General features: G+C 32.8%; 2 protein-coding genes across 6 annotated transcripts; one reads left to right on the top strand and one right to left on the bottom strand.

The window, feature by feature from the left end:
- Window positions 1-3,880: 3,880 nt before the first annotated feature.
- Window positions 3,881-8,301, top strand: LOC11435153 (protein DETOXIFICATION 27). 5 transcript variants are annotated; one of them, XM_039831748.1, is made up of 8 exons: window positions 3,881-4,294; window positions 4,625-5,166; window positions 5,329-5,427; window positions 5,685-5,741; window positions 7,248-7,605; window positions 7,684-7,773; window positions 7,885-7,969; window positions 8,113-8,301. In XM_039831748.1, exons 1-7 carry the CDS (start codon window positions 3,989-3,991, stop codon window positions 7,957-7,959), a joined length of 1,527 nt encoding a protein of 508 aa, XP_039687682.1. In that variant the 5' UTR covers window positions 3,881-3,988; the 3' UTR covers window positions 7,960-7,969; window positions 8,113-8,301. The 5 variants fall into 5 exon arrangements, with proteins under 5 accessions (XP_039687682.1, XP_039687683.1, XP_024634881.1 ...); XM_024779113.2 differs by having other exon boundaries at window positions 3,882-4,294; window positions 7,885-7,989; XM_024779114.2 differs by having other exon boundaries at window positions 3,884-4,294; window positions 5,341-5,427; window positions 7,885-7,989.
- Window positions 8,302-10,924: 2,623 nt separating this feature from the next.
- Window positions 10,925-11,944, bottom strand: LOC11434219 (blue copper protein). Its single transcript, XM_003602807.4, has 2 exons — window positions 11,592-11,944; window positions 10,925-11,496 (listed from the first exon to the last, which is right to left on the bottom strand). Exons 1-2 carry the CDS (start codon window positions 11,755-11,757, stop codon window positions 11,000-11,002), a joined length of 663 nt encoding a protein of 220 aa, XP_003602855.1. The 5' UTR covers window positions 11,758-11,944; the 3' UTR covers window positions 10,925-10,999.

The following is an 11,944-nucleotide window of genomic DNA, read 5'->3' as shown; positions in this document are numbered from 1 at the left end:
CACACACACACACACACACACACTAAAATTGACTGACAACGTCATGCGCAATGTTGTTGTAGTTTTTAAGGATTTTAAAAATAAAATAGTCCCGCATAGGAACGTGCATGAAAAATGGAAAGACTGGATTTGGTGGTTGCATACAAGTGTTAATTACTATGTGTAATAATAGCCTCATCTAGTCCATTAAAAATTGGTATAAATTTCAATATATTTATGGGTCAAAAATTTGAATTATTTGACTTTTGAGTTACGTTGTTCAAGTGGTTTTACTCATTTTCATACCTAAAGTTATGTGCTTTGAACAAACGAATTGAACGAGCTGAACCAAACTGTTCGTGAACTTTAAACGAGTCGAACTTGAGCTGAAAAAAAAGTTCGTGTCAAACTCGAACCGAGCCAATTCTTAATGAGTCGAGTCGAGCTCAGATAGGTTCGATTCAACTCGACTCATTTCCAACCCTAGGGGCGGCTAACTTATACCCACCTAAAAACACTAAGGTGCAAGTTAGCAAGCTGCATTCACTTATAATTTACTAAAACACCCTTTTGTTTATATTCTAATTAATTTTTAATAGAAGGACAATTTTGTAACTAGTTTAAAAAAGATCCTTAAAAAAAGAAACAAAAAAGACAATGACATGTTTAAGGTACAAAACATGTAATAAAGACAAACTTTTAAGGAAACAATATTTGGAATGATGAAAGTGAATGTAAATTAGTGAAGATTGCTAACTTACACCTTAATAATACTTATAAAAATAAGTGTAAATAATCAAGTGAGTGTAGGTTGCTAACTTGCACCTTAATAATTTTAGGTGGGTGTAGCTTGCTAACTTGCACCTTAGTGTTTTTAGGTGGGTGTAAGTCAGCAGCCCCCTATATATATATACACACACACATATAAGGATCAAAATTTCTTTTTTAAGAAAAAATATAAGGATCAAATAACAACGACATAATATTACATCAATTTTTTTTTGTCAGGTAGCCTAGTAGTTAGAATTCACCTTATAAGGTGAATAAGTGGGGTGTCCGGAGTTCGAACTCCGGCCCCTACATATAATAATGCATTGTCCTACCAACTAAGTTATGCTCACGGGACATATTACATCAACATTTAATAATGTTTGATTGAAATTTTATATCATATAATACATCATTAATATAAAACTTTACCTAAATTTAAAATTATTTTATATGTTGTTGATACTCAAACATGATCAAGGGTTTATGAGCTTTTATTGAACATTATTAATCTTAATGAATCTAAACAATATATCAAATGTTTTTAGATTTACATTAAATTTTACATGAGTTGAACATAATAAGACGCATCTTAAATAGAAAAGGGACATAACTATGACATTATATGAACATAAACTGATAATTAAGGAGAAAAAAGAAACATAAAATTTTGAGAAGATAAAAACAATTCGTTTTATTTTAGCGACTAAAACTAAAATGCTATATTTTTAAGGACAAAAGATTTCATTATTTATTTAGGTGAAAACTTAGGTACAATTCCTTAGGTGCTTTTCGTATGGTTCTAAACTAAAAATACATATTTTTTGGATATAACAAACTTTGATAAAATTATGGCTTTGAGGAAATCATGGTGAATTTAGTTAAGAAAAAAAAAAAAAGCACCTAAGGAATTGTACCTAAGTTTTCTCCATTTATTTAACCCTAGTATGTGTGCCCTTCCATCCTTCTACTTCAACTCATGCAAAACAACAACAACAACAATAAAACATCTCACTTTCCAGTTACTTTTCAATCACTTTCTTTCGTCTAACAATTTGTCTTCTTAATTAATGTCTTTCCACTCACTTTCTTCCCTCCAACAATCTGTCTTCTTAATGTCTTTTCTTTCGCTTTCTATTTTAATCCAAATTAATCATAAGTCTTCAAAATTATAGAGATAATTACACAACTTAATTCTTCAAATTTCAAGAACAGATTTCTAAAATCGAAGGGGACATTTTGCACATAAGTGCAAAACTTCAGGGGGTATTTGCAAAACATCATGTTGACTAATTGAAAAATTTGACGGATGGGGTAAATTGATTAACGTTGCGCAATTTCAGGGGGTAATTGAAGTTTTGTTAATTTCATGGGGGTAATTGACGAAACTTACAATTTCATGAGGGTAATTGTCTATTTACTCAATATTTTGAGGTATACAAAGACTATTACTTTTCATACCCTACTCATTTCTCGCGTGCCCTATTTTTTCCTGAAAATGCCTATGTGATTTTCAAATTGTAGACTCCGAACTGAGTTTTTCCTTGTTATGGGGTAAAAAAAAGAGTTTTTCATCAACTCGGATTTTATAATCCGAAACCCCCTAAAAATAAGGCGCGTTCATTGCTTTTTTCGGATTATAGAATCCAAACATCTCCTAAAAACCCTTATTCAAGGGAAAAACAGTTCGGATTATATAATCTGAACTGTATCAGCACAAATTATGATCATGTTTGTAACATGGATAATCATTTTAAAGACCATATTAATCTTCCTAACTTGCATAATCTGTTTTAGGTTATTATTACCTATTTTAGTCGAAAAAACGATGTTTGGGTTTTTTGATCGATTGCTCTGAAACTTGGCCATAAAATTAGGAAAAAAAATTAAGGATCAAGACTCTCTTAGAAGGGACTTCTTACGGGACTCCACCCCTCAAAATCCAAAGTAATAGTGGTATACAAAACCCGACCCTTTAACTCATCCCCACCAACTATTACCAACATTGTTGATAATCTGAATCATTTTACCATTTTCCTCTTCTTAATTAACTTATATGTTTTCTTTAGTTAGTTATGTTGTTTAAAGTTTAAAGTTTTACGTTTTGAGTTTTTCATTTTGAATTTCATTCGTAATTTGTGATTTTTTGTTTGTCCGGTAGCTTAATGGCTAGTGTAATTTGTGATTTTAATTAAGGTGAAATGGAGGAACATGAACATAATTTTTGTTAAAATGACTTATTTTCGAATCAACATGATCTTATCCTTATATAGTCTCATTATTAATGAAATCGTATCACATTGGATTCAACCATATTTAATAGTGAAATGATATTTGAACAACAATTTTTTACAACTTTTGTGACAATTTTCTCTCTCATACTCACATTATCTTTTTACTTTCTCTCTCTATTGTTTTGGTTATTGTGTCAATACTTCATTTTCTTTGTAAAATTTTGGTTGTTACAAAAGTTGTCACGTGTAATAATTGGCTCGATCTAAGCTAGGATTGGGTTCGGGTCTAGCTAAACTCGACCTAACCTTTCACGTGTACAACCCTAATAATATTTCATTATTTTCACGTCAAAATTTTGATTCGAAAATATCTTTTGTCTAATATAGTAGAAATTCATGAATGGTAAGCATAGGAATAGAAGGAAGGAAAGAGAAGAAAAGGAAAACATTCAAACGGAAAGTAGAGGAAAAAGATAGAGTTTTGAAGACTGGCAAACCAAATAGGTTGTCCTTTTATGTAACGTGTGATTAAAAAGAGAACAACCAATCCAATTCGAAATTGTGCACCTCACACTTTGTTTACTTATACTCCTTCGGTCTCTAAATAATAGTCGTTTAAGGTTGATGCACGGTTGTTAAGAAAATGATTAATTATGTTGATTTTGATGGTAAAATTAATATCATTTACTAAAACACTTTTATTAATTGTAGTTAGTGGAGTAGTTAAGTTGGATGAAGTTCAATAAATAAGGGTGTTATTATGAAAAAAAAAATAAAAATATTGTATTGGTATTATAAAGTGACAATTATTTTGAGAAAAAAAAAAGGATAAAAAGATAATTATTGTGAGAGGGATGAAGTATATTCATCCGTATACAGAGCATTGATATATATCTACACGACTACACAAACAAAACACAACACAACACAAGTATTCATCTCTTGTACGAGGTTTTTTTTTGTATTTTTGTTTAGGAGAATCTCTTGTACGAGGTTGTAGTATCGCAATGGGTAGCATCAATAGAGAGAATAATGATGCTGATCACAATCTTATACAATCTCTCTTGTCAAAAGAAATATCTACCATTAACAAACATCAACATGAGGATGATGATGAACAAGAATTTGGCAAGAAACTATGGTTTGAAACGAAGAAACTATGGCACATAGTTGGTCCCTCTATTTTCAGCCGCGTCGCATCTTTCACCATGAACGTCGTTACTCAAGCCTTTGCCGGTCACCTTGGTGACGTTCAACTCGCTTCCATTTCCATCGCCAATACCGTCATCGTTGGCTTCAATTTTGGCCTCCTTGTAGGTCCTACCTAACCTAACAGTCATTCTTTCATATATTTGCTTTCGTAATATTTTTTTTTTTCATGAGAATATAGTTGTGGCCGCAGTTATATTTCTGCTGCAATTATTTTTTTATTATCAAAATCTGCAAAGTTTGATATATGAATTTAATTAGTATGCATTGTCAATATACAATTATTTTATGCATGTACTCAATGATATGTTAGTGCGTCAATTAATAAATATGACAACTTTATATCGTTAATGTATAGTAATTAAACTCTTGATGGTCCTATCTTGCTTAACTTGTGTGTTTTCGTGTGTTTGTGGTTTTTATGATGGAGCTAGTTGGGGATGGCAAGCGCATTGGAGACACTTTGTGGGCAAGCTTTTGGGGCAAAGAAACATAACTTATTAGGAATATACCTACAAAGATCTTGGATTGTTCTGTTCCTTTGTTGTTTTTTACTGTTGCCGTTTTATATCTTTGCCACTCCAATTCTCAAACTTCTAGGACAACCTGATGACGTGGCAGAATGGAGTGGTATTGTGGCTATCTGGCTTATACCTTTGCATTTCAGTTTTGCATTTCAGTTTCCTCTTCAGAGGTTTCTACAATGCCAGCTGAAAACTGGTGTGATTGCTTGGGTTTCTTTGGTTGGTTTGGTGGTAAATGTGGTGCTTAGTTGGCTGTTGATTTTTGTTTGGGATTTTGGACTTATTGGTGCTGCTATTGCTTTGGATGTTTCTTGGTGGATTTTGGTTTTTGGGATGTTGGCTTATACTGTTTGTGGTGGGTGTCCTTTAACTTGGACTGGTTTTTCAATTGAAGCCTTTTCTGGTCTTTGGGATTTCTTCAAACTCTCTTTTGCTTCTGGAGTTATGCTATGGTACGTTATGACAATCTCTATATATCTCTTAATACATGATCATATTAAGTTAATGTCTAGAGCCTAAATCACGTACGTGCATGTGATGTGACACAAAATTAAATTTATATTTCTTGAAAGGAAAACCTTGGTGTGCAAGTAATATACTCCTACTTATGTTAGTGATTTGTGCAGTTTAGAGAACTGGTATTACAGGATACTGCTACTTATGACTGGCCAGTTGGAGAATGCGACTGTTGCTGTTGATGCCTTGTCTGTATGGTAAGTATTCTGTGCCTCCTCTTCCTATAAAATTTCTTTTAAATTTAATCAGTTATTTCTTTATTAAAATACTACTCCTAGTTATTAATATCTTTTTTTTGAAAGAGTACTCCTAGTTATTTTAATTACATCAACAATAAAATTTAATCAATGTGCTCTTATATTTAAGGATGGAGTACTCTTTGTTTTTTTTTTTTTTAAGTTTAATTTACAAGTTTGGTGACTAATGTACTGAATTTATTTAATTGGTTTTGCAGTATGACTATCAATGGGTGGGAAATGATGATTCCCCTTGCGTTCTTTGCTGGTACCGGGTACGACATTAATTACATAGAAATTAATGGAGTAAATCATTAAATTGGTCCATGTCTTTGTACTAAAATTTTAAATTGGTCACTGACTATGTTAATAACTCAAAATGGCCTCTGTCTTTGTCAAACGTTCCTCAAATTGGTCTCTGACTCGATTAGTTGTTTTGTATTTTGACTGTTAATGACTCAATGTCTTTTAGATATTATTTAGTCGTTAATGACATAATTTTTTTTGGATCTTATTTGGTACGTTGATGACTTAAAATACAAAAGAACTAATAGAGACGGAGACCAATCTGAGAAACGTTTGACAAAGACATGAATCATTTTTGAGTTATTAATAGAGTTAGAGACCAATTTAAAAATTTGGTACGATAAGGACCAATTTGGTGATTTACTCGAAATTAATCTCTTACATATTTTATACATGCATTTGCCAACAAGTATTTCATTCCATATCACATCACATTCCTCAAATTCCCTAAAAAAAAAAAAAACATTCCTCAAATTCTCCTCACACAAAATAAAGAATAAAATAAATATCTGTGTTTAAAGGGATTGTATGTTGTGTGTGTTTTAAAATTTGCAAACGAGATTTCTGGACCAACTTTTTTCCTCTAATGATCAAAGAATAGTAGTAACTTTCCAATTCTTTACCATCTTTCTCTGGAAAAAACTAAAGCCTTCTCTGTCTTTATTTTTCCATTCTCGTGATTTTCTCTTCTTTAGGGCATCCAATGTAGAAAATATATGGTGTGAAAAATTGGACAACTGGCCAAGCAAATTACCACTCTTTAGTCCATAGGTGCTGGTTGTTGACCCTCATGTTGGTACGACGTTATGTTTGTCTTTACACTTTAGCACAATTTTGTCTGTCCTTTTTTTTTTGGTACAATTTTGTCTGTCCTTTTTATTTATGATATTATTACATAGTAAATACCAAGACTGTGTTTGGTTGTGCGTTTGAGGTGGCAAAAGTATGTTTATATTGCTTTTTTGATGTGAAAACAAGAAGGAAGAGCATCCGCAATGAAAACTCTTAATCTTGAGGTCTTAAACGAATCACATGGATACATCACTTTTTAATAATAGTACCTAATAGGTACTCAACCACTCCAATAGAGATCCTCTAACAAATTGTTTAAATGGTTTCCACAAACAACTCTTTATCATTTACATTTCAACAAAAGCAACTCATCGATAATTATTTTATTAAGAAGTGGTGTGAGATCCACTTAAAAATGAGGTCTTAAGTGAGGCCCTAAGGTTTTAAGTGACCCCAAAAAAAAGTCTTCAATAGGATATCTATTAGGTACCGGATCTTAAATGGTGAAGACCTCACCATTGAGGATGGTCTAACGCTCTTTATTTTGCGATCTAATTTGAGGAAAAAAATGTTATTTGATGCGACCGATTATAAATGTTTTGGAAGAAAACATAGTGAGTTATCCATCCATAGAGGAAAGCATTGAATTTATCTACAATATTAATATATATGTTGATTTGCAGGGTAAGAGTAGCAAACGAACTAGGAGCAGGAAAAGGGAAATCAGCAAAATTTGCAATGCAAGTATCAGTGGCACAATCAACAGTGATTGGGTTCATATTTTGCATTCTGATAATGATATTCCATAGACAATTTGCATACATTTTCACCACCAGCCCTCCTGTGCTTGAAGCTGTTAACGATATGTCAATTCTGTTGGCTGTCACAATTCTTCTCAATAGTGTTCAACCTATTCTCTCTGGAGTAGCTGTTGGTTCAGGGTGGCAAGTATTTGTGGCATATGTAAATATAGGATGTTACTATCTAATTGGACTCCCACTTGGAATTCTCATGGGATGGGTTTTTAATACTGGTGTTGAAGTAAGTATATAATTAATTACCATAAACTTAATTAATTTTTCTAATGATCATTTATTTAATTTATATGTATGGTGACAGGGTATATGGGGTGGAATGATATTTGGTGGTACAGCAATCCAAACGTTGATACTTATCATAGTAACAGCACGATGTGATTGGGAAAATGAGGTATATACACTTCAACATAAAACTATACACATAACTCATTTTAATCCTACAGTATTAATTTTGTGTACTAAGTTTATATTATTTTTTGATTAATTGCATTTGTACGTGCAGGCAAAGAAGGCTAGGTCAAGTGTAAGCAAGTGGTCTGTCACAAAACCTGATGACCAACTGCAGATTACCGAATAATAATGGATCAGTTCATTTGCGCATATACTTGTATGTTTATTTGTTTCAGTTAATTAAGCGGTATTCATCATCAGTATAGTAAATAAGAGAATTATAATTATACGTGAGTTATTAGATTATCACTAATCAACTTTTTACGCTCTATAATTGCAGCATCAGCAAGAAGATGAAGCTAGCACAACATTGATCCGATTATTATATCTTTCAATAATTTTCTTTCTGTTAATGTATTTGTAGTGAGAATTAGCTAGTTGGGTTTTGTTTTGCATTAAGTTTATTAAGAAATGCAGCAAAAGTTAGAGAAGAAAAAATGAATAAAATTCAACAAGGATTTTTTATGTCCATCTTTGTTTTTTGTTCAAGATTTAAAATTCAACAAGATAACTTTCATCAGGGAAAAAAAATAAGAAGATAATTTAGAGGCTAACATTGCAAACAAAATGTATCATAAACGACAAATTCGGGAAAAATAAAACTTAAAAGACCAATTCGAATAAAGTTTAAACTTAAAGGATCACATGTGTAATTTTGCCAAAAAGAAAAAATTTAAATGATCTTGAGTGATGTTGCTCCATGGTCCCAATGTTGGTACTATACTTAGGAACATCTCCATTCTCCATCTCTTTGCAACTTCACGGCAGCTGGCTGAAAAAACATATACATATATAGGTCAAATGTAGTTAAGTTTTGCACATAATAGTGGCAAGATTTGAAGTACTCTTTTGCTTATGACAAGAGGGAGTGTGTGTGATGTGATATGATATGAAGAGAAATAGAATACATCTATAGAGTATAAACAACACCATAATCTTTACCCTTATGTTGAAACTCATTAAATATATCATTTAGGAATAGTTGTCTACACCACATCTCATTTGACAAAATAATTTTACATGAATTTAGCAAGTGATGCACAAGTAATAAGTTTTACCTGGTTTCCCCTACCATTTTGAATTAAGAATGCAATTTGCTCCTTCAAAATATAATATCAATTTGTGAAACGTACTCCTAAAGTGCATCGATTTCAATTTGCATTTTTATAATCTTCTAATTAGTCTCGGAGGAAGAAGTTGGTCTTGTAGCATGAACGTTGGACCTCATTGCATGTTTGTGAAGATTGTACAAACTTTCCACCAGATCTTGGTTCACGTTTTTTATTCACAGACGTAGAACTTGTATCATATTTTATCTTCTCTGCAACAGCAATTGACATTGGAAACCTGTTTCGATCCAAGAGATGCATATGATCGGTCCATGCCGCGAAATAACGAAAGTACTGAGGATAGTCACTGGCACAAATTGCTTCCACCGTATCTGCAAATTTTAGAGCTTCAGCACGCAAAAATCTTTCATAAATTACTGGTGATTTTGTCATTATCAATGACTCAAAAATAATTGTAAAGCTGCTCATATTAGACCAAGCCAAAATCCTGTCCAAGTATTGAATTGTTGACCGAAGGAAACTAGATTTGTTGACGTTGTTTATGATAAATACCAAGACCTCTTTGCAAAACTTCTCTTGAGATCCTAACATCTGTCTCAAATTTTTGGCATGTTCCAGTCTCAACGGAATCTTAACCTGTTCAGCAGACGGTGTGTGTACCAAACCAAGCAGTTCAGCAATTCGACTACTCATATAATTTTTATAATTGATGACTGAAGGGTTTTTAAACAGACAAAGGATGCAATAAGCCCATATTATCCCAAATTCGCTACGAGTAATGGAAGGGATATCTTCCAGTTCCAATCCTGAAATCCTTAAAACAGCATCTGAATCCACCTCTGTTACCTCAATACCACAGTTACTCAATGCTTCGATGACATTCTCTTTCAAGTCTGGCACAAACATGTGAAATAATGAGCCAACATATGCACACATTTGGTGTGCGTCGTCACATTCCAACAATCTTATATAAGCAGCTCTAAATGATAATGACCTAGGATCTCTAAGACTTGATGTAAAAAACAAGCAGCTTCTTTTAAAACCTTGATCCCTAAAATATGATTTACTCTTTTTCGCTCTCTGAACCGCAGCTTGTTGAATTTGTTGGTTTGCATACAGCTGATTGGCAGTCCTTGTTCTGCGCCTTCGGTTATCAGTTTCATTGTCAGTTACAATTACTCCAGGATTTTGATGTTCCATAGCAGGCAACGCTAAAATCTATGAAATTCTGTTTAAAGAAATTAGATTAGATGGCTAGATCAATAAACTGCATCCCACATCCCATTACCAATCACAGATATGGACAAAATAATATAATGCACACATCATAAACTTCATTTAGTTTTATTTTGAAAACCACGACGGATCCAAAGCTACACATTAAATATTGTAAAAATCATGGCCAAAGAACTTTAAACTCATGATAACAGTGTTATGTCGTATAGTTAATTAAAGAAGTTTGATGTGGTAATTAAATTATAAGATTCTTTTATCTAATGAATTAATCTTTTGGATTCAACTCTGCTCGTAAAATACACATGGACTTAGTTATAATTCTTCAGTTCCCTTAACATGCAGATCAAACCAAACTAAGTGTGACAAAGTTTTTACACTAAAAAGAAAATTATAAATAACTTTTCATTATTTTTTTAATTTCGTCAGCAGAACAACCTTTGTAAATTTATTTTGTCAAAAAAAAATCTTTGTAAATTGATTTTTATGGAAATCTATTTATAAATTAAAGCATCGTGAGCATAAAGAGAGTTTACAAAGTGAATATGGGTATTTTAATTTTGCCACCGTAAATTCTTCGATTCTTTCACAATAATTAGGACTTTACCCTGATCTCAAAATAAGAAGATCCCACATAGATTGAACCAAAGAAGTAAAAAAAAGAAAAATCCAGTAACCAGTAATCATTCAATATTTAAGCAGAAAAAACAATACTAGATTAGTAATTAATACCACAAGAATGAGTTTGAATAGATCAAACAAAAATTCAAATTCATAATGATGTACGGAACAGGAATAAAAAAAGATAGAAGTACGGCCTCTGTCTGGCTATATATATCTTAGAAAATAATCTCACACCAATATTTAATTGATCAAGATCCATGAAACAATAAAAAAGAAGGCAACAATTGGTGAGATACAAGTAGCTGAAGATGCACTTTGCATGGTAGGAGTGGTGGTGGTTGTTGCGGCGGGGGTGTCATCGGAAGGTAAACCTTTTCCTGATGGTGATGGTGCTGCAATGGTAGGAATGGTGGTGGTGGTTGTTGTTGCGGCGGGGGTGTCATCGGAAGAAGGTGAACCTTTTCCTGATGGTGATGGTGCAGCAGAAGGAGCAGAAGAAGAAGAAGAAGAAGAAGAAGAAGAAGAAGAAGAATCCTGAACCTTAACAGAGAGTTTCATGCCACCACTTATGCAATGTACAGGAACAGCACATATGAAGTAATGAGTTCCTGCTTTTTTGAGGGGAATGGTTGTGGCACCACTACCGTCTGTACTAATTGAATTTCTAGTTGTGCATGATTGATAGTCACTTTCCCTAACTTCATCCACTGTGTGCCACCCAGCTTCATAGTTGAACACTGTCATAATAATAAAGTTACAAACATTAGTTTTGTAAATTGTAAAACTAAAATAAACAATAGAATTGAAAACTTGAGTTAATTATGATACTTACCGAGACTGTCACCAACTACAAAGGTTTTGTCACTAGCCCATGTTGTATAATCAGAATCAACTGTCCAACCTAAACCATCTCCAACAATGTGGTTTGTTGCCAGAGTCGGCAATGGCATAGTGATCGCTAAAAAGAAGCATAAAACCAAAGCCTTAAAGAATGTCATTTTAATAGATTGTGAGGGGAATGAAGAAAACAAATCAATATGGCAAGCAAAGTTTTTTTGGAGAGGAAGGAGGCTATGATGACATTGTTGGGACAATGGGTGCCTTTATATAATTGCAAGCAAAGAATGGGATTGGGAGTTGTTAGCTTATATATGGTACGTAGAAAGAGAGAGGAGAGATTTTGAA

This window comes from Medicago truncatula, chromosome 3 (assembly GCF_003473485.1).
Source record: "Medicago truncatula cultivar Jemalong A17 chromosome 3, MtrunA17r5.0-ANR, whole genome shotgun sequence".
NCBI classification, from domain to species: Eukaryota; Viridiplantae; Streptophyta; class Magnoliopsida; order Fabales; family Fabaceae; genus Medicago; species Medicago truncatula.
Note: the sequence above shows the minus strand (reverse complement) of the source record. Positions and strands in the feature narration are given on the sequence as shown.

What these genes read in the sequence shown, in the direction of transcription:
- LOC11435153 (XM_039831748.1), top strand. Translation starts at nt 3,989, where the DNA reads ATGGGTAGCATCAATAGAGAGAATAATGATGCTGATCACAATCTTATA. An exon ending in GCTTCTGGAGTTATGCTATG is followed by an intron (nt 5,167 to 5,328) that starts GTACGTTATGAC and finishes TACTTATGTTAG; the next exon opens with TGATTTGTGCAGTTTAGAGA. An exon ending in GATGTGATTGGGAAAATGAG is followed by an intron (nt 7,774 to 7,884) that starts GTATATACACTT and finishes TTGTACGTGCAG; the next exon opens with GCAAAGAAGGCTAGGTCAAG.
- LOC11434219 (XM_003602807.4), bottom strand. Translation starts at nt 11,757, where the DNA reads ATGACATTCTTTAAGGCTTTGGTTTTATGCTTCTTTTTAGCGATCACT. An exon ending in TGTAGTTGGTGACAGTCTCG is followed by an intron (nt 11,497 to 11,591) that starts GTAAGTATCATA and finishes TTATTATGACAG; the next exon opens with TGTTCAACTATGAAGCTGGG.